Raw genomic sequence first — 18,570 nt, 5'->3', positions numbered from 1 at the left:
GTTTTCCTAGAATCAGAATCTTTTGAGGTGCTTTTTAAGACATAGATGGCTAGGCCCCACTTTGTAGACTGATTCAGTAGGTATGAGATCTGGCATAGGTACTGCATTTAATAAATCTCACAGGTTGTTTTGATGCATAATCAGCATTGAAACCACTGGATTAGATAATAGTAATTAGGATTATTAGTTTTGTGATTTGTCCAAAACAAATGTTTAATCAGATCTTGCTTTTTCTTGCCACTCAGTATAACTCAGGCATGACTTTTTCAGATTTTAAATGACAGAAAACATTCAGATTAGTTTTAATGTATACATTTAGCTTTAACCCAACTGAAGTTTTCCTCACTGAAACACTTTTCCATGTCCCCCTTTTTTTAAAAAAATGTTTTAGATTGAATGAGAGACCCTAATAATGTCATCACTGAAAGACAAGGAGCCAGTGTGTGTGGATCTGTGCCATTCTTTGTTTTGCATCTAGTAACTGCATTGCAGTGTCACTGGAGAACGACCAAATCCATTTACTGAGCATAAATGTGCCCATCTTAAAGTAATGTCAGTACATCAGTTTGGGGCATTTTGATCTGTGAAAAAATCATTTTCTTTTTAAGAGAGTTCCTGTGTTTGGAACTGGAATAATTTCAGGTGTGAAGAGCAAATCACTGTAAATAAAAGTGTTTTTAAAATTATTCTGAATTTCCTGGGTGTCTTTGGGAAGAGACACCGAAGTTGAGTCAACAAAGGTAAAAGAGCTGTCAAAAAAGTAATTGTTTTAATATATTTGCCAGATCAAATTATTAGATACTGATCTTCTTAAGCTAAGCAAAGAGCTTCATTAATGATTTTTTTTTAACTTCAGAAAGGGAAAAAGACAAAAACCCTTTTTTCTCTGTTTGCACAATTTTTATGGTCAGCTTTTTAATAAATGCTCCTTGGTTCTACTTAAAAAAAAAAACAGTAGGTACAAAGTATTCCTTCAGTCAGGGGGGATATTGGGGAGTAAAACTAAGATTAGTTTGTCCACTGAACATATATTTTAATTCACTTTGTTAATTGGGGAATAAACTTTCCTAAGCTAACTTTAGGCAAGTTAAATAACTTAATCTTTCTGTAATTTATTTTTCTCATCCTTAAAAATAGAGCTAACATACTACATAGGGCTGTTACAAAATGCAAGGAGAGTTCAAGGGTAGGCATACAGTCAATGGCTGGTGCTAGTTCTCCCATTTGATTATTTTTTTGCTAACAGATTTGAAGTGGCTCCCTTTGCAATAGTGAATTATAATACTTGGAAAGCTAGAAATGAGCCCTTTGTCAAGTTTTAAAATTATTTTTCTGGTTATGATTTTTAACGTTAGGGTCCGTTTATTTTAAATTCAAAATATTCTAATCTTTTTTGCCCAATGAGATGTTTGTTTTTAAAGCATAAATAAGCAGTTTATGTTAACTGCACTTATCAGAAATTCCAGTCATAATCCCTTTCTTGCTGGAAGGATGTTAGAAATTATCTTATCAACCTAAATTGCTTAAATGACTGTGTTGGGTAATAAAGACTGGAATTAGCAGATGTGGTGACTAGACTACTAAATCTCCCTTTCTCTTTTCTATGCAGCATCTCAAATGCTTCTGAATATATAGTTTATGTTTTGACTACCATGTTTGGGGACTTGACCTGATGCACAGAGGAAGTTTTTCCCTTTGCCAACGTAACTCACTGCAGTTTGCTGCACAGAAAAGGATTCAAAGTAAAATTAATGATGAATAGGTATACAGCAGACCATTATATAAATGGAATACTATGCAGTCAGAGAATGAGGTAGAGGTATATGTACTGGCTTGGAATTTTCCCAAGGTAATTATATTTAAAAAGGTGAGAAACTATGGGTTTGTGCTGCTGTTAGTGTGAAACAAAGGTATGCTGTATAAACATGTATTTGTATATGCCCAGAATTATCTATGCGAGCATACATAAGCAACTAGTCGTAGTGGTTGCCTCTGGGAAGAGACTGAAATAGGTGGGTAAACTGGAGATGTTTTGTATGATTATTTCTTTTCTTTTGCCTTGTTACGTTACCTTTGAAAATGCATTTAAAAAATACTCTGTGAAGTGTTAATGTTCATGAACATTAACAGTAGTTTGTCTTGGTACATCATTACAATGGAATTCTGTTTATTCAGTAATTAAGTTCAAACTTCTCACTTTATGGAATATCAGAACCAGGGCAACAAAGTCAACAGGGTCTATTTTTTATCCTTTGATCCTTTTGATCAGCTAAGTGAACATTTGGCAAAGGCTTCTTACTTGTGTATCTTAAGTTGCCAACAGGCATCAAAGTCAAATCTAAGAAGATTTAAAAAAAATAAAAAAAATGCTGGAAGCTGGAATGCAGGTGTGGACAGGACTGAAACTCTGCTACTGTGGGTCTTTCTCCCAGTGCAAAAAAAAGCACATATTGGTCATGATTGGAACTAAAGTAGACTGGCAGTCACCCACACATCCCTGGTGTTCCCTTAGTCTTATTTTGAGTATACAGGTCATGAATGTTTGAGTGTTTCAAATACACCTAAATGGTGTATTTTGACAGACCATTTTAAAAGGTCTGTTTAATTGGAAACTAAAATGACCATTCCAAGACTCTGCCTGTCTCTACCACTAACTGGAGTGAGAGTTGCTGGGCCTGTCTGCCATTGTAAAGAGCAGTCTGGATTTACAGATTGGGTCTGTCTACACCCACAATTGATCCTCTAACGCATGATTCTCTTATAGGCCTTTCAGTGATGTCTAACATAATAGTTCTTTCACAAATACACTACCATTTGTTTGGTATTTTACCTCTTAAGCCTTAGCCTATTACACATTTCCATACTCACATGCGGTCGCAGTTGATTCGTCGGGGGGGGGGGGTGGCGGCCGGTTGCTAAATCCTAGGCTCCCAGGATTGCTCGGAGGGTACCCGCGGCGGGGGCTCTTTCCCAGAGGCGAGGGCGAGGCGGGGGACTTGGCCAGGTCCCCGGCGTGGTGGCGTGCAAAGTATGGAGGGCGGCGAGAAAGGAACAGGCGGGACACGGTTCTTTTTAGGGTGAAGAAACCAAGAGAGAGAGAGAGCTTTATTAGGGGAGAGTACAAGCTTATATCGGGCATTTAGAGGGCGGGGTAGCTGTAGAGGTTAAAGGCTTGGATTGGTTCTGAGAGGGCGCGGAGGTTGATTGAAAAGGGGCGAGAGTTGCTCCGGTAACGGTGTCTGGCAACAATGTATGCGCACTGGTGGTGATGGGAGTTGCACTGGCAACGGGGAGTGTCCGGGCAAGATAAGGGGGTGGGGAAAAGGCGGTTCCCTCCGGCAAGCCTCCCCTAACAGTGGTATTTTGGGTGAGGAAATGGGGCCTGCCTCCGGCCTCACTTTCCCAGGCCCGGGGGGCTGCGGAGGGCGCTGTCGCCCGTGCCCACCACCCTCCCCAGGGGCTGATCAGGTCCCCCAGCCCAGGCCCGCCAAGTTGAAGCACGTAATCAGTGTCCCGCACTCACATGATGGGACTTTATCTATACTATATCCTCTTTGCCTAGAACTCTGCCTTCCTTGCCTTTGGTGCATGTTTAAATATTAGATGAATGAATAATGAAACACAGACCACATCATAATCCAATCTCTTTAAAGACAGCTAAAAGAATATGGATATTTGATAATTAGCAAAGAAAAGGAAGAATTCATTTATTTGTGAGATATTTTGTTCTCTAGGAATCCAACAGAAGAAATGGAAATAATGCAAAAATTTTATAGAGCAATTTAAAGGGACAATGAAATGTATTTTTACAATAAAGTTTCAAAGTTGCTCATTTGAAAAAAAACAATATGGAGGGTAATAAAAACATATATACAGACCAAAATTGGCAAGGTGGAGAGCAATAGCTTCCTTTCAAATAAAGATCTGGAGTTTTAAAAATGCTAATAAGTAAATATGAAGCACATCCAAGAAGACTTCTGTGGATTATTAATTTTAATACAATTATACATTCATGCTGTGGTGGTAACAACTTCCACATTATTTGTATGACTAATTTTGTCAGTTGACTCCTTCATGGCAAAGGCACAATCCAAAAAGATCCACTAACATTTACAAAAACAGTTTCAAATAGGTATGGAGAAAAGACAAATTTAAAGTATTAAACAAAATATCTGAATGTGGATCAACATGAATATATTTTAATTCAAGAATATTTTTATTTTCAACCTTGTCTCAATTTGCTGCAATGACAGTTTCTGGTGCCCAGTGAATTTTCTTAATACCCAGTCAACATATAATGATAATTAAGTATTCACATGACTGTGGATAGCTGAAGAACCTAGATTTTTAAATATCTCAGATTTTTTATGAATCCTTGTGCTGAATCCCACTTTTTTCATTTCAATGAGTAACTCCTTTCTTTCCCCCCTCACTAGAGCATTAGGCAACTCAACTGTTTTACATTACACACATATAAATTTAACCAAGATTATTAAACAAACTGAAAACAGGCATCCAATCAGTCATGGTGCTTAAAGGCACACTAATAAATAAAAGGCTGTAATCAGACTGACTTGTTTCCTTGATGGGAATTTTTAGTCTCAAAAGAACCAGGTAGTTAAAGAAACTGAAGCAGCTGAAAACTACTTTGTTGTTTAAAACAAAACAAAACAAAACAAAACACTTAAGACACTATTCTAAAGTTTATAAAATTAAGTGTTAAAGCACAAAAAAAAGGGGTATTATTTTTAAGCATTTGATAGGTAAGAATACTTTCTCATGAGTCTCTGAATATTTGGAATGTATTCGTAGCATAGAGTCATTAAAATAGAATTCTGGGAAGAAACCAAGAAATTAACATTTTTATTCCATATAAATTTAATCTTCTGGGTTACTGAGATATTAAGCTTCAGTGTCGTATTTTCTTTTGGTCCTAAAGCACCATGTTTCTCTGCTTAGTAATTTCATGACTTGCAAAAGCTAATTATTAATAATCAGTTAAAAAAAATGACCACTACCTTGTACTAGAAGCATACAGCCAGCCAAGTTTCAATATTGTGTGACATTCATTAGATCTTGGTTTCTCAAATTATATTTCTCTAGGTCAAGAAAAAATGGGCAGAAGGAAACTTCACACAAATTATGTTAGGCAAATTCAGTTTTTGAGCCAAAATTTGTGTCTTCAAACTTTCCGTTGTAACTTTTCTTACAGCAATATAATTTTGCATTTTGGGCAAAGAGAGCTGTTGTTCTTTTGGCATACAAAATCATGCTTCCGGAGAAACATTGACTTAGATCTGTGGAATCTGTCTCCTTTTCAATAGAACACTAACAAATACAGCTTATAGAATTTTATGTATTTATTTTACCCAAGATGACCTTTTTCAAAAGACTGATAGAATGAGATGATTTGAAATCTGCTCTGTAGTATGATTTTGCCTAATATACATAATTATGTTCCATTTAAATCAGTTTTCCAAAAGAATTTTTTGGCTACGATTCAAGACACCCCAAAATGTCTTATCCAAAAGTTGTCAATTAAAAATTAAGCCACAGTACTTAAATGTAATATGTTTGTAAAACTCAACTTTACATTATTACACAGTCTTGGATATTTGGAAACAAATATATTTGGACTCTGGAGGAAATACCACTTCATAATATTTTAAAGAATGAGTCCATGAATTTACAAAATACAAGAGACAGGGTACAGTTACTCCAAAATTATGGAAAACATCAGTGTGCCTTTGCTTTGTCTGAAGAGAAATGGAGTGTTTCCATCAAAAGTTTTGAGTGTCAAAATAGCTAATTACTGTTACAGTGTCACCAAAATTAGTTTAAAACATTACTCAGAAAATCAATGATTTCCAATAATAATAATTTTAGTTACCTTTTATAAAGCTATACTGTAACTCATCATTTTTAAGGTTCTTATATCTCTTTTATTTTAATTTCAAAATCTAAATCTTCTCCTTTTCAGATTTCAAATTAACAGCCATTTGAACACAGTCCAAATAAAAACTGCTCACATTCACAAGCAAGGAACACTATTGCACATTATACTCATACTTTAGGAATGTGTGCTTCCCCACCCCCCAAATGACAATGCATCTACTGAAATACATCTCATCTGAATTTATGACAAAGTGCTTATGCTCTTCCACCGAAAAGTACATTAATATTCTTGCAGTCTCAAAATGCTTCATGAACCCTGAAGTGATTCTCTATAGAAGGTGCTTCCTTTGCAAAATGAATTTGGCTAGTCACCTGCACACCAAAATCTCCAAGTATCTGAACAAATTTCTTGTGCTCCTTCCCAATCCAAGATCTCATTGGATCGCGTACTTGGTAAGGTGTTACATGGGTCTGAACGACAATTCCTGTTTCTGCAAATTCTTTCAGGACTTCTGGATAAGTAACCCAAGTATTGCTTCCTCCAGAATGACCACCATCCAGCCAGTACATGGTTCTTATGCTTTTGATAAAGGCATCTATGTTCTTGTCCTTCTTGGCTTCTTTCAGTTCAAAAAGCAACTGATTCAAAACAACACAACCTTTACTGAATCCAATCAAAGTAAAAGATGCACCCTTTAGTGATGGTGGATAAAAACTCATGGCAGACTCATCAAATTTTTCACAAGTCCTCTCTTTCTTTTCCTGACAACCATTAGTAGTATGAGAAGAACTGGATCTACAGTTAGATGCACTGGAATCCTTATTTGAAGCATTCACATTCTTCTTTGATAGCAAACGGTTCTGAGTTAAGTTAAAAGCATTAACTAATAAAGTATAAAGGTGCTTAAAAGCTCCAAAGTCAGTATTATGCTCTGGGGCACCAAACATGTTACTTTTCACAAAATTGTCATAGCAGCTGAATTTGTGCAAATGCATTCGGGAACACTTTATCACCCAAATATAACTATTAGGGAACCGATGGGCTAGAATGGTGGCAACATTTTCTAGACTCCAGTTTTCCCACTGATAATTCTCAGGATGATGAGTCATAATTTCATGATAATTCTGAAAGGTAAGAAAAATGAAACAGTCATTAATATACATTTACATAAAACTATTTCCTCAAAATAGTTTCCCATTTTTATTGTGGAGAAATGAATGCACTAGAAAAGAAAACTATAAATTTGTCATTGGTTTCTGTTTATAAGATTTTGAACAATCACTTCTTCAGTTTAAGTCTCAAATACAACAAGGGACAGAATTGTAAGATATAACTAAAGAGCATGGGAGAAACTTTAAAAATAAAACAATATAGAAAGATTACAGACAAGCTTAATAAATTTCATTTAGCATACATGTGATAAATTTTCCCAATACATTAAATAAAAATATAAATTATTAGACTTTTGACCAAAACAGGATTTTAAAATATTAATATTTCCCTATTAAAGCTGCCATCCTACACTCCTTCTTTGGATAGGTCTCTTTAGATTATTCTAGCAACCTAAACACTATGTTTTTTTTGATTCTGGTGTTACAAACAAAGCTGCAAGAAACATTATAGAAAACTCTGTACACATCTGTGATACAACCTTAAATTCCTAAATATGGAAAAACTAAGTCAAAGAATATTGATAATTTAAGATTGGTGATATAGGCTACAATTCTGCCTTTCAGAGAGGTATGTATAATTTTTCTCTTATTTTTGTTAAATTTCTTAGCCATAGGATAACTCATTTTAATTTGGATTTACTGAAACTTAAAATAAGGTTGAAATTTTGCTCATGCATTTATTAGTCATCTGATTTTCTACCTGTGCTGTTCATATCCTTTGCACTTTTCTATTTGGATCTTTGTCTTTTACTTATTTATTTATAAGCATTATATATAGATATATATATCTATATATAAAAACAATATCTTTTTTCCTAGATCCCTAGATACATGTAAATTTTGTTTTCCTTTTACTTTTTATTCATAGTGGCTCATTGAAGCATTTATTAATTTACTGAATAAAAATTTAGTGAATATCTACTGATTGGGCAGGGAACAGAACAGACCAAACTTACTCTACCCATATGGAGTTCAAAGTCTAGCACAGAGAAACATAATAAACAACTCCAGAAATATAGCAGCACTGTCCAATAGAATTGTAACAGGATCCACACTTAAAATTTTCTAGTAGCCAAATTTTAAAAAGTAACAGGTGAAATTTTACTTAGCCTAGTGTATCGAAAATATTGTCATTCCAACAGATAACCAATATAAATTACTGAGAGAATATGATATTCTTGTTTTCTAAGTCTTTAAAATCCAGTGTATATTTTACACTTACAGCACATCTCTATTTGGATGTTCAATTTTCATTGGAAATACTTGATGAATTTTATGAAATCTAAGTTCAGAATTCATAAAATTTATAGGTGAAAAAGTTGATTCACATATTCAAGTTGTTCCAATTCTTCTTAAAGATTTTCCAGGAACTGAATCTAGTATCAGTTTTTAAATTTAAATTTAAATAAACTAAAATTAAATACAATTAAAAAGTTAGTTCCTCAATTAGAATAATCACATTTCAAGTTGTCAACAGCCACCACACAGGGCTAGTGGCTACCATTTTGGACAGCACAAGGCACATGAGATGGTGATACATGCCATGGACTATGATACATAAAGCAGGGGGAAAGGAGTACAAGGTTTTGGAGATAGTGAAAGATTGTTGTTTAACGAAGGGTGGTCTGAAAAGGCTTCTCCAATAAGGTGACAGTTGAGAAAAACCTGAAAGAACTGAGTAAGTGAGCCATATGGATATTTCAGGCAGAAGGAATAATTGCAAAAGGTCCTGGGGTAGAAGAACGCCTGGCAAAACCAAGATACAGCAATGAGGTCAGTGTGGCTCTAGTGAAGTGAATGAAGGGCAAAAGTGATCACAAAGGAGGGCAGAGACATTTTTTGGGGGAAGAGGAGGTGCCAATTCTAAGGGGCCTTGTAAGATACCTTGAGGACTTTTGCTTTTGCTCTGAAAGGGTTTGGAGCAGAAGGCTGAAATAATCTGTTTTGAAAAGATTACTCTGGCTCCTGTGTGTGAAGAGTCAATAGCTAAAGTAGAAGAGCCAAAAGGAGGCTATTAAAATACAGTCCAGATGAGAGAAGATGGTGGCTTGAACCAGAGTGGTAGCACAAGTAGAAGTGGTAAGAAATGGCCAGATTCTGAATATATATTGAAGGTAGAGTCAACAGGATTTGCTGATGGATTTGGATATAGGGTGTGAGAAAAAGATAAATAGCTCTGTTGATTTTTCTTTATTTCTAACAGTAATTACAATATATATCAAACAGTTTAAAATGTACCTCTCTTTTGACCTAGTAATTCCACTTCTAGGAATTATCTCACTGATATTACTTGCATACCCATGTAAGTAAATATGTATCTGGATATTTATTTTTGCTTCAAAAGAATAAGGCAACTTTTAGAGTACTCATATGGGTTGTAAGATAAGGGCTTTAGAAAACCCTATATGCTGTGATATTTGTGTTTAAAAGACAAAAAGTTTACATAAGCATCGAATATCTCTGAAAGGATATAAAAACCTGTAACAATGGTAGTCTTGGGGAAAGATAACGGGAACCTGGAGAGATGGAGTAAAAGGGAAACTTATTTTTAAAAATATAACCATAACCAGAATTTTTAACAATATGTACACTATTTTGAAGTTAAAATTAACAAAAGCAATATTCACTACAAAAATTCAGACTATATACAAAGATATAAGGAAAATAGAAAAACCATCCATAAAACCACCAACTAGAGGTAAACATTATTAAAAATTTTGGTGGATAGCCTTCCAGTTTTCTTTAACATACATACACAAATGTATGTATACAAGAGACCATTCTTTACTTCTCTCTCCAAACAAGCTTATACATAGTTTTCACTTAAAAATATAGACATGATTCCATATTAATAAATACAGATTTGTATCATAATTTTTAGACTTTCCATGAGAAAGATTAATACCATTTTATACTCCCACAGGAAGTATACAAGAGTGCCTATTTTCCTACACCCTTGCTTACACCGGCTATTAGCAATTATTTTTATCTTTGCTGCTATGATAAAATGATGTCTCATTTTGTTATTTACTTTGCATTTTCTGATTCCTAATCAGGTTGAGCTTTTTCTATGTTTACTGGCAATTTTCATTTCTTCTTAATTCCCTGTTCATGTCCTTTGATAATTTTCCCAAGATAGTCAACTCCTTCTGAGAGTTTGAGTTTCTTTAATATTAATATTTGTCTTAGATGTTAAAAAATACTTAATCCCAGGAGGCCATAGTTTCAGAGATTAAAGGGTGGCTTATTCCAAGTTAAATGCTTGCTGACCTAAAAAAATATATAGGTCCATCCCATACTGCTACTGAAGTTACTAAAGATTTTTAGGAAAACTTGACATGTGTCTCCAAGAACTTGGAGACATTCATGATAAATATTTAAGCTAGATAGCTTATCCTTATAGCAGAGCAAGGAGAACTACACTGGATGCAAGCTGTACTTCCATCAAAAGTGGAATACAGGGGTATCTTTCCTGAGCATAAAGTGAACATCTCCAACAGAAGAGCCAGAACTACCATAAATGAACCCAACTTAAGAGGTCTACCTATCAGAGCACAGGAAGCCCCAGGGTATATGCTTGTCATCTACTTACCAACGGCTTCATGCATTGTTTGATATATTTACGTACATTCATTCACTCAACATATTATCTGTTGAAAACTACTACATGCCAGTCACTAGGTATCATAGTTATATCAGTAAACAAAACAGACATGACGCTGACATTTTAGTGGTGGAAGACAAAGCACAAAAGGCATAAGTAATTAATATAGTAAGGGAATTGGATAAAAATAAAGGGGAAAAGTTGATAGGAAGCCTGTGTGTGTATGTATATATATGGTTACTAAAGTGGATAGTCAGAAAAGGCCTCACTGAGGTGACTTCTGAGCAAAGACTTGAAAGAGGTGAGGTAATGAGTCTTACAAATATCTACAGTAACATTCTTCCAGGCACTATGTACAAAGCTTTGAAGCAAGGTGTGCCTGACATGTTTAAGCAACAACAAGAAGGCTGATATGGCTAGAGCAGAGAAAGACAGAAAATGGAAGCAAGGTCAGAGAGGCAATGGGAAAAGGTAGACCTTGGGGGCCTTGCAGGCCATCTATAGGACTCTGGCTTTTACGCTGAATGACATGGGGAGCCCCTGGAGAGTTGAGTGGAGATGTAGCCTGATTTGACTTACATTTTAAAATAATTATTTTGATTACTTTCAGATACATTTAGAAGGTTAAGCCATCAAATCTGTTGATGGATTGAATATGAGGTGTGAAAGGGAGGAATGAAGGATGACTTCAAGATTTCTAACATGAGCAACTGAATAGGTAGAGTTTCCATTTATTGACATGAGGAAGACTATAGGAAGAGCAGGTTTAGGGGTAAAGATCCAAAGATTTTAGGTTTGAGATGTCTGTTAAATAAAGAAAAGGAAATATACATGCAACTGGCGACTTTAAAGTTCAGGGAATATATCCAGGCTATACAAATACAGAAGGCTGTCAGGGTACAGGTAGTATGTAAAGCACTAAGACTGAAAGGGATCACTAAGAGTAAATACAGACAAAGGAAAAGACCAAAAACTAACCACTAAGGTACTCCACAATTAAAGTCATCTGGAAGATGAGAAGGGACTGAAACTCATTGGCTATTGACATATTTAATCCTCATTGAACCTATAAATTACTATTCTCATTTTATAGTTGAAACAACTGCAACAGAGAGAGACACAACAATTGGACACTGATTTCAAATCTAAAAAGTGCAGAATCAGAGTTCAAATGACGCCATTTGGCCTCATAGCCTTCTGATGCAATATCCTCTCTTCTCTAAAAGACCTACAGTATTTATAGCACTTCACACTTGGCATACGTTAATGGTACATCACTATGCAAAAGGATAATAGGATGTCAGGCTGCATAAAGAAATGGATAACATCAAAACAAAGGGAGATAATATTCCCATTTACTTAGCACTTTTTAAACCTCATCTGAAGACCCTTGGGAAGACGGTTGCTGCAAAGGAGAGGCTAGGCCTCCCTATGGTTGTGCCTAAGAGCCTCCTCCCAAATGCCTCTTTGTTGCTCAGATGTGGCCCTCTCTCTCTGGCTAAGCCAACTTGAAAGGTGAAATCACTGCCCTCCCCCCGACGTGGGATCAGACACCCAGGGGAGTGAATCTCCCTGGCAACGTGGAATATGACTCCCGGGGAGGAATGTAGACCTGGCATCGTGGGACAGAGAACATCTTCTTGACCAAAAGGGGGATGTGAAAGGAAATGAAATAAGCTTCAGTGGCAGAGAGAATCCAAAAGGAGCCGAGAGGTCACTCTGGTGGGCACTCTTACGCACACTTTAGACAACCCTTTTTAGGTTCTAATGAATTGGGGTAGCTGGTGGTGTTCTGACTGGCACATTTTAAGAACACTTAGTAGGTGCTAAATAAATTTATTTAGTAGGTGCTATTTAGTAGGTGCTAAATAAATTCAGTTATCATTACTATCACCACCACCACCACCACCACCACCATCATAGGCATGCACACGCAAAGCCGCAAGTTGCTGTCAGCAATGCCACATGCTATTTTCTCAATCTGAGCAAAAGAGCACCAACTGAGTAAATTAATTCTCTTAAATCTAAATGCTAGTTTTTTTCATAGTTTTTATCAGCAATTAGACCAGCCAATTATTTTCAGAGCAAGAGAAAATATTCCATACATCTTAACCATTATCTGGCTCAGGGCACAAAGCATGTTTGTATCTTTTTAAAGTATCAATTTCAAAAACAATCTCTAATAAAGCAATTCAGCAAAGTGGTGGGGTACAAGATCAACACACTAAAACTAGTGGTGTTTCTATACACTAACAACGAACAATCCAAAAAGGAAATCAAGAAAATTCCACTTACAATATCAACTAAAAGAATAAAATATTTAGGAATAAATTTAACCAAGGATTTAAAGGATTTGTATATGAAAACTATAAATCATTATCAAAAGGAATTAAAGAATACCTAAATAAATAGAAAGATATCCCAATGTTCAGGACTACAAGATAGTATCATTAAGATGTCAATATTACCCAAAGCAATTTACAAATTCAGCATAATCGCAATGAAAATTCCAAAATTCCTTCTTTGCAGAAATAGAAAAACTAATCATCAAATTCATTTGGAATTACACAGGACTTCAAATAGCCAAAATAATCCTGAAAAAGAACAAAGTTGGAAGACTCACACTTCCGAATTTTAAAACTTACTACAAAGTTATAGTAATCAAAGCAGTGTGGTATTGGCACAAGGACAGACATACAGACCAATGGAATAGAATCAAGAGCTCAGAAATAAACCCTCACATTTATGGCCAACTGATTTTTGTTAAGGTGACAAAACAATAGCCTCATTATTTTCATTTTTATTGAAAGAAATATGCTTTTATGTTTCAATGAATTTTGCTTTATTTTCAATTACCCAAAATATTCTATGTATTTAAATACCTGTTTAATTAAAGCTACTGGATTATCACTTTTTAAAGACATTGTTTATAATTTTAAAATACTACAATGGGGCCCCAAATAGCCAAAACCATCTTAAAAAAGAACTAAGTTGAAGGACTTACACTTCCCAATTATAAAACTTATTACAAAGCTACAATAATCAAAACAGTGTGGTACTTCCATAAAGAGAGGTATATAATTAATGAAACTGAGAGTTCAGAAATAAAACTACACATATACGGCCAACTGATTTTTGACAAGGATGCCAAGTCATGCAATGAAGAAAGAAGAGTCTCTTCAACAAAAGATGCTGGAAAACTAGATACCCATATGCAAAAGAATGAAAGTTGACCTCTCTCACTCCATATACAAAAATTAACTCAAAATGGATCAAACACTTAAATACAAAAGCTGAAACTATAAAACTCTTAGAACAGGAAGATATCTTCAGGATTCTTAGACTTTACACCAAAAGCACAAGCAAAAAAGAAAAAAAAAAAAAGATAAATTAGACTTCATCAAAATTAAAAAACTTTTATGTATCAAAGGACATTATCAAGAAAGTGAATAGACAACCTACAGAATCAGAGAAAATATTTGGAGACCACCTATTTGAGAAGGATTTAATATCTAGAATGTAAAAATAAATCCTACAACTCAACAACAAAAAGACAAACACCTCAATTACAAAGTGACTTGAATTCAGAGTTCTCCAAAGATATACAAATGTCCAATAAGAACTTGAAAAGATGCTCAACATCATTAGTCATTAGGGAAATATGAACTGAAACCACAATGAGAAACCACTTCACATCCTCTACAACGGCAATTAATTTAAAAAACAAATAGAAAATAACCAGTGCTGGTGAGGATGTGGAGAATGTGGAGAAATAGGAATCCTCATACAATGTTGGTGAGAAAAAATGTGTAGCCTCTCTAGAAAACAGTTTGACAATTCCTCAAAAAAGTTAAACATAGAATTACCATATGGACCAGCAAGACCTCTTCCAGGTATATAATCAAAGGAACTGAAAACAAGGACTCAAACAGATATTTGTACACCAATGTTTATAGCAGCATTATTCACAATAGCCAAAAGGTGGAAGCAACCAAAGTGTCTACCAATGGATAAGTGGATAAACAAAATGTGGTAAATACATACAATGGGATGTTACGCAACTGTAAAAAGGAATGAAATTCTGATAAATGATTCAACTTGGATGAACACTGAAAACATCATGTTGAGTAATATATGCCAGACACAAAAGGACAGATATGGTGTGATTCTATTCATATGAAGTAACTAAAAATATGCAAAATCATGCACCAAAAGCAGGATGGGAGGGTGTATGGGGAGTTAATACATAATGGGTTCAGGGTCTCTGGGGTGATGGAAAAATTTCAGTAACTGGTGGTAGTGATGGTAGCACAAAATTTTGAATGTGACTAATGCCACAGACTTGTATGCTTTGCAAGTGGTTGTGATAGGAAATTTTATGTTGTATATATGTTATTACAATTTAAAAAGAGAGATTAAAGAGACAATACAATACAGGACCCTGCACTGGATCTAATGATGGAAGAGAAAATGCCCAAAATATCATTAATGAGACAGAAGAAAAGATTGGAATATAGACTGCTGTTTTATATCAATATTAAATTTCTTGAACTTGATAACTGTACTCAATGGGGCTACATAAAAGAATACCCTTGTTCCTAGGAAATATACATGGAAGTATTAAACGGTAAAGGGAATGGAGCATGATGTATGCAATCTACATTCAAAGCTTGAGAAGGTAGATGGATGACAGGTCGACAGATGATGGAGGAAGGGAGGGAAGGAGGAAGGAATTACAAATGTGACAAAATGTTAAAAGTTGGTAAATCTGTGTATTTGATCTGGGAAGGGGAGTTCTCGGCATTATTTCTGTATTATGTGGGCAACTTTCCTGCAAATTTGAAATTCTTTCAAAATAAAAAGTTAAATTAGTTTCAGTGTAGCAGAAAGAGAACTGAAGGAAGAAGTACAGGACCTACATTCACTTGCTCAGGATCCTTTAAGGTCTTCAGGGACCCTAAATATTGAAAAATTATGGTAGGACTGCTTTACCTAAATCAAAGTAAGAGGCTAATTCATGAAAAGTTAAAAACAAAACAAAACAAACAAAAAAAAACCCACCCACCAATATTGTTTCATGGTACAAGAAACACATCCAGCTTTACCTGCCTGGAATAGTACTGTCCAACAGAACTTTCTGTGATGATGGAAACTGTCTCTGGAAATGTTCCATATCTGCCCCATCCAATACAATATCCAGAAGACATATGGACTTAAAAGGTAGCCAGTGAGACTGAGGAACTGTATTTTTAATTTTACTTAATTTTAATTAACTAAAAATCCACACATGGCTAATAGCTACAATAGCAAACAACGCAGTTCAATATCAAGACTCATCTTTCAAGGACAACGTAACCACGGATATATTGCCCGTAGCTATAAAATTAATAATAAAGATAGATGAAAAAAATCACATGCAAAAACAAAAGTAGAGAATTCAGCTAAGCATCAAAATATTGGCGTGCTTAGCAATTACTCTCCCTTTTCTTCCACCTTAGTTTCTTTTTTAGGGTTCCTGAGTATCATAACCTGGTAGTGGTTTTTTGTTTCCTTGTTTTTAATTACTGCCAGCGTTTTCTGAACACTACGTGATAATTTAAAAGCAATCTCTGTGTCCTCTATCTTAACACACACACACAGTTCTCTAAGAAACCAACGTATAGAATAAATACATATTACGCCTCTCATTATTTATATGCCTCAAATCCCACCTCCTCGAAGCCTGGAATGACAGCTGGCTCTTTCGAGGTCGAATCCCTCCAAGGACACCTTCCCCATGGAGCTCCATAGGGAAGGGGCGAGAGACGTGTAAAGGACGGTTTTGGATTTCGTGGAGTAATGGAAGAACTACCCTCGTGAGTGCACGTGTGGGTGTATTCAGGCTAAGCAAAGTAAGGGGCACCAGCCAGGAGGGGAAATCTAGGCAAAGCGTACTGCACAAAAGGAAGGAACAGATGCTCAAGCTGGCCCCAGGTTACCTGCACATCACCGGGAAAATAGAGGACGTGATGCTGGGGCGGCGGTTGCGGCTCCTCCCTTGCCCAGTCCCCGCCGAGGCCCTGCTGCTCCTGTCCCTCCTCTGCCGCCACCAGCAGGAGCAACTCATTGCTACGCTGTGGATCGGCTCCCGGCACCGCGGACAGATGCAGGCATTGATGGCGGCGCCCCTCGGCAGAGGGGGAGCATGGCGCGGCGCTGCTGCTGCCTATGTTCATGGCTCTGGCCTCAGAACTGGACACGGCCCCTCGAATTACGAGCTGCGGTAGCAAAAGCAGCAGTGGCGGCGACCGCAGGAACTTGAACCCCCACATGAGTCGCCGCCCGTAGAGCGGTTCAGAGACAGGGTAGGGGTCCTGACAGAAGGACCCCGGCAGCCCGCCTAACGGCCGGCGGGGCGACCCAGGGAGCCAGGAGGCGCGGGGATGACGGCGGCGTCAGAGAAGACGTCCGTGCGCACCGTGCGTATAGAAGGCGGGGTGTGCGCAAAATCTGGCTTGGATTCGCGGGGCGTGGTCGTAGGAAACGTTTGTGATTGGTGGGTTCTGCCGCAGCCGGGAAGTTCGAAAGGAAGTCTGGGAAAGACTGAGACGAGCAAAGAAGTAGGGAAAAAGCCCAGGACTCTGAGCGTGAGGGCGGCAGCTGTGGCGCATGCGCAGCAGCCAGAGCGACCGTAAGTATCTGAGTTTTGAAAAGTCTGCCATGCTTTGTTATGGTAGATTCACCTTTTAGGTGGTGTTTATCTAGTCCTTCAGTCCTTACAAGGGCGACAGTACCAAAGCCATAAGGATAATAATTCTGTCTCGTACAGAAATTTGTGAGAAGCCTTCAACGTGCCCTGGGTGAAGGGAATCTCTTCTCATATCCTCGAGTTTTCTGAGTAGAATTAGTTAGATACAGGAAGATTTCTAGATTCACAGAGTTGCAGCTGTGATAGGTATGAAATCTAATTTACTTCTGGGTGCAGGGAATATGGTAAAAAAAAAAAAAAATGGCATGCTTACATGCTTGCAGTGGGTAGTGTTTGCAGCCAACAGGATTTGGTGTTTTCATGTTTTCAGTTTGAACAATGTAGGAAAGTCATAGTTGTGTAGGAATAAGAGTTGACTAAATGTATGCTGAAGTGAGGGGGGGTGTGCTCGTGGCTCTATTACTCTAAACTCAGGTGCTTTTGAGGCAAGGTACTCTAAAGAAATTTGTGGGGAAGAACATAGTGAGAGCTATAAAAATTACAGCTATCATTTGTTCAGGGCTTACTATAGGCCAGGCATTGAACTAAACACTTTATATATAACTGTTCTGAATTTATATGTGGGTGTTTAAGCACATAAACGGTTTTCTTTGCTCCACATGTATAAATATTAATACATAGCCTTGAAGTAAGGAATACAAATAAGAAAATGATAAAATATAATTTCTCTTTCTTTTATGTATATATACTGAGATATATTTAAGTACACAGACACAGACACAGACACAGACACACACACACTGGTTTGAAGCTGTTATGTACCCCAGAAAACTCCATGTTCTTTTAATCCATCCCTGTGGGAGCAGACCTGTTGTGGGTGGGACCTTTTGATTAGGTTGTTTCATTGAGAAGTGACCCAGCCCATTCAAAGTGGGTCTTAATTGTTTACTCGTCTTTTCTGAGAGGATAAAAGGCAAAAATATTTGGAGAGAGCGCAGAGAGATCAAGGCCCCAGAGGTGCTAAGAAAGAAACACCCATAGAAACTTAGAGAGGAGGCTACTGGAACTAGAAGCTGAAAGCAATGAGACCCGGGAGTGAAGAACCAGCAAATGCCAGCCATATGCCTTGATATCTGACAGAGGAACCTCGAATCCAGCAGCCTGTCTTCAGAGAAGGTATTGGTCCTGTTGATGCCTTAATTTGGGCATT

General features: G+C 36.8%; 1 protein-coding gene across 1 annotated transcript; it reads right to left on the bottom strand.

Annotated features, from left to right (window-relative positions):
• Positions 1-3,438: 3,438 nt before the first annotated feature.
• Positions 3,439-17,118, bottom strand: C9H2orf69 (chromosome 9 C2orf69 homolog). Its single transcript, XM_037849426.1, has 2 exons — positions 16,651-17,118; positions 3,439-7,020 (listed from the first exon to the last, which is right to left on the bottom strand). Exons 1-2 carry the CDS (start codon positions 16,981-16,983, stop codon positions 6,193-6,195), a joined length of 1,161 nt encoding a protein of 386 aa, XP_037705354.1. The 5' UTR covers positions 16,984-17,118; the 3' UTR covers positions 3,439-6,192.
• Between the last annotated feature and the right edge of the window lie 1,452 nt (positions 17,119-18,570).

The sequence above is a fragment of the Choloepus didactylus genome, chromosome 9 (assembly GCF_015220235.1).
Source record: "Choloepus didactylus isolate mChoDid1 chromosome 9, mChoDid1.pri, whole genome shotgun sequence".
Classification (NCBI taxonomy): Eukaryota; Metazoa; Chordata; class Mammalia; order Pilosa; family Megalonychidae; genus Choloepus; species Choloepus didactylus.
This window is presented reverse-complemented; position numbering and strand designations above follow the sequence as displayed.

Coding starts and splice junctions, on each gene's coding strand:
- C9H2orf69 (XM_037849426.1), bottom strand. CDS start 16,983: ATGTGGGGGTTCAAGTTCCTGCGGTCGCCGCCACTGCTGCTTTTGCTA. Junction 7,021..16,650: donor ATTTTCCCGGTGATGTGCAG/GTAACCTGGGGC, acceptor CTTACCTTTCAG/AATTATCATGAAATTATGAC.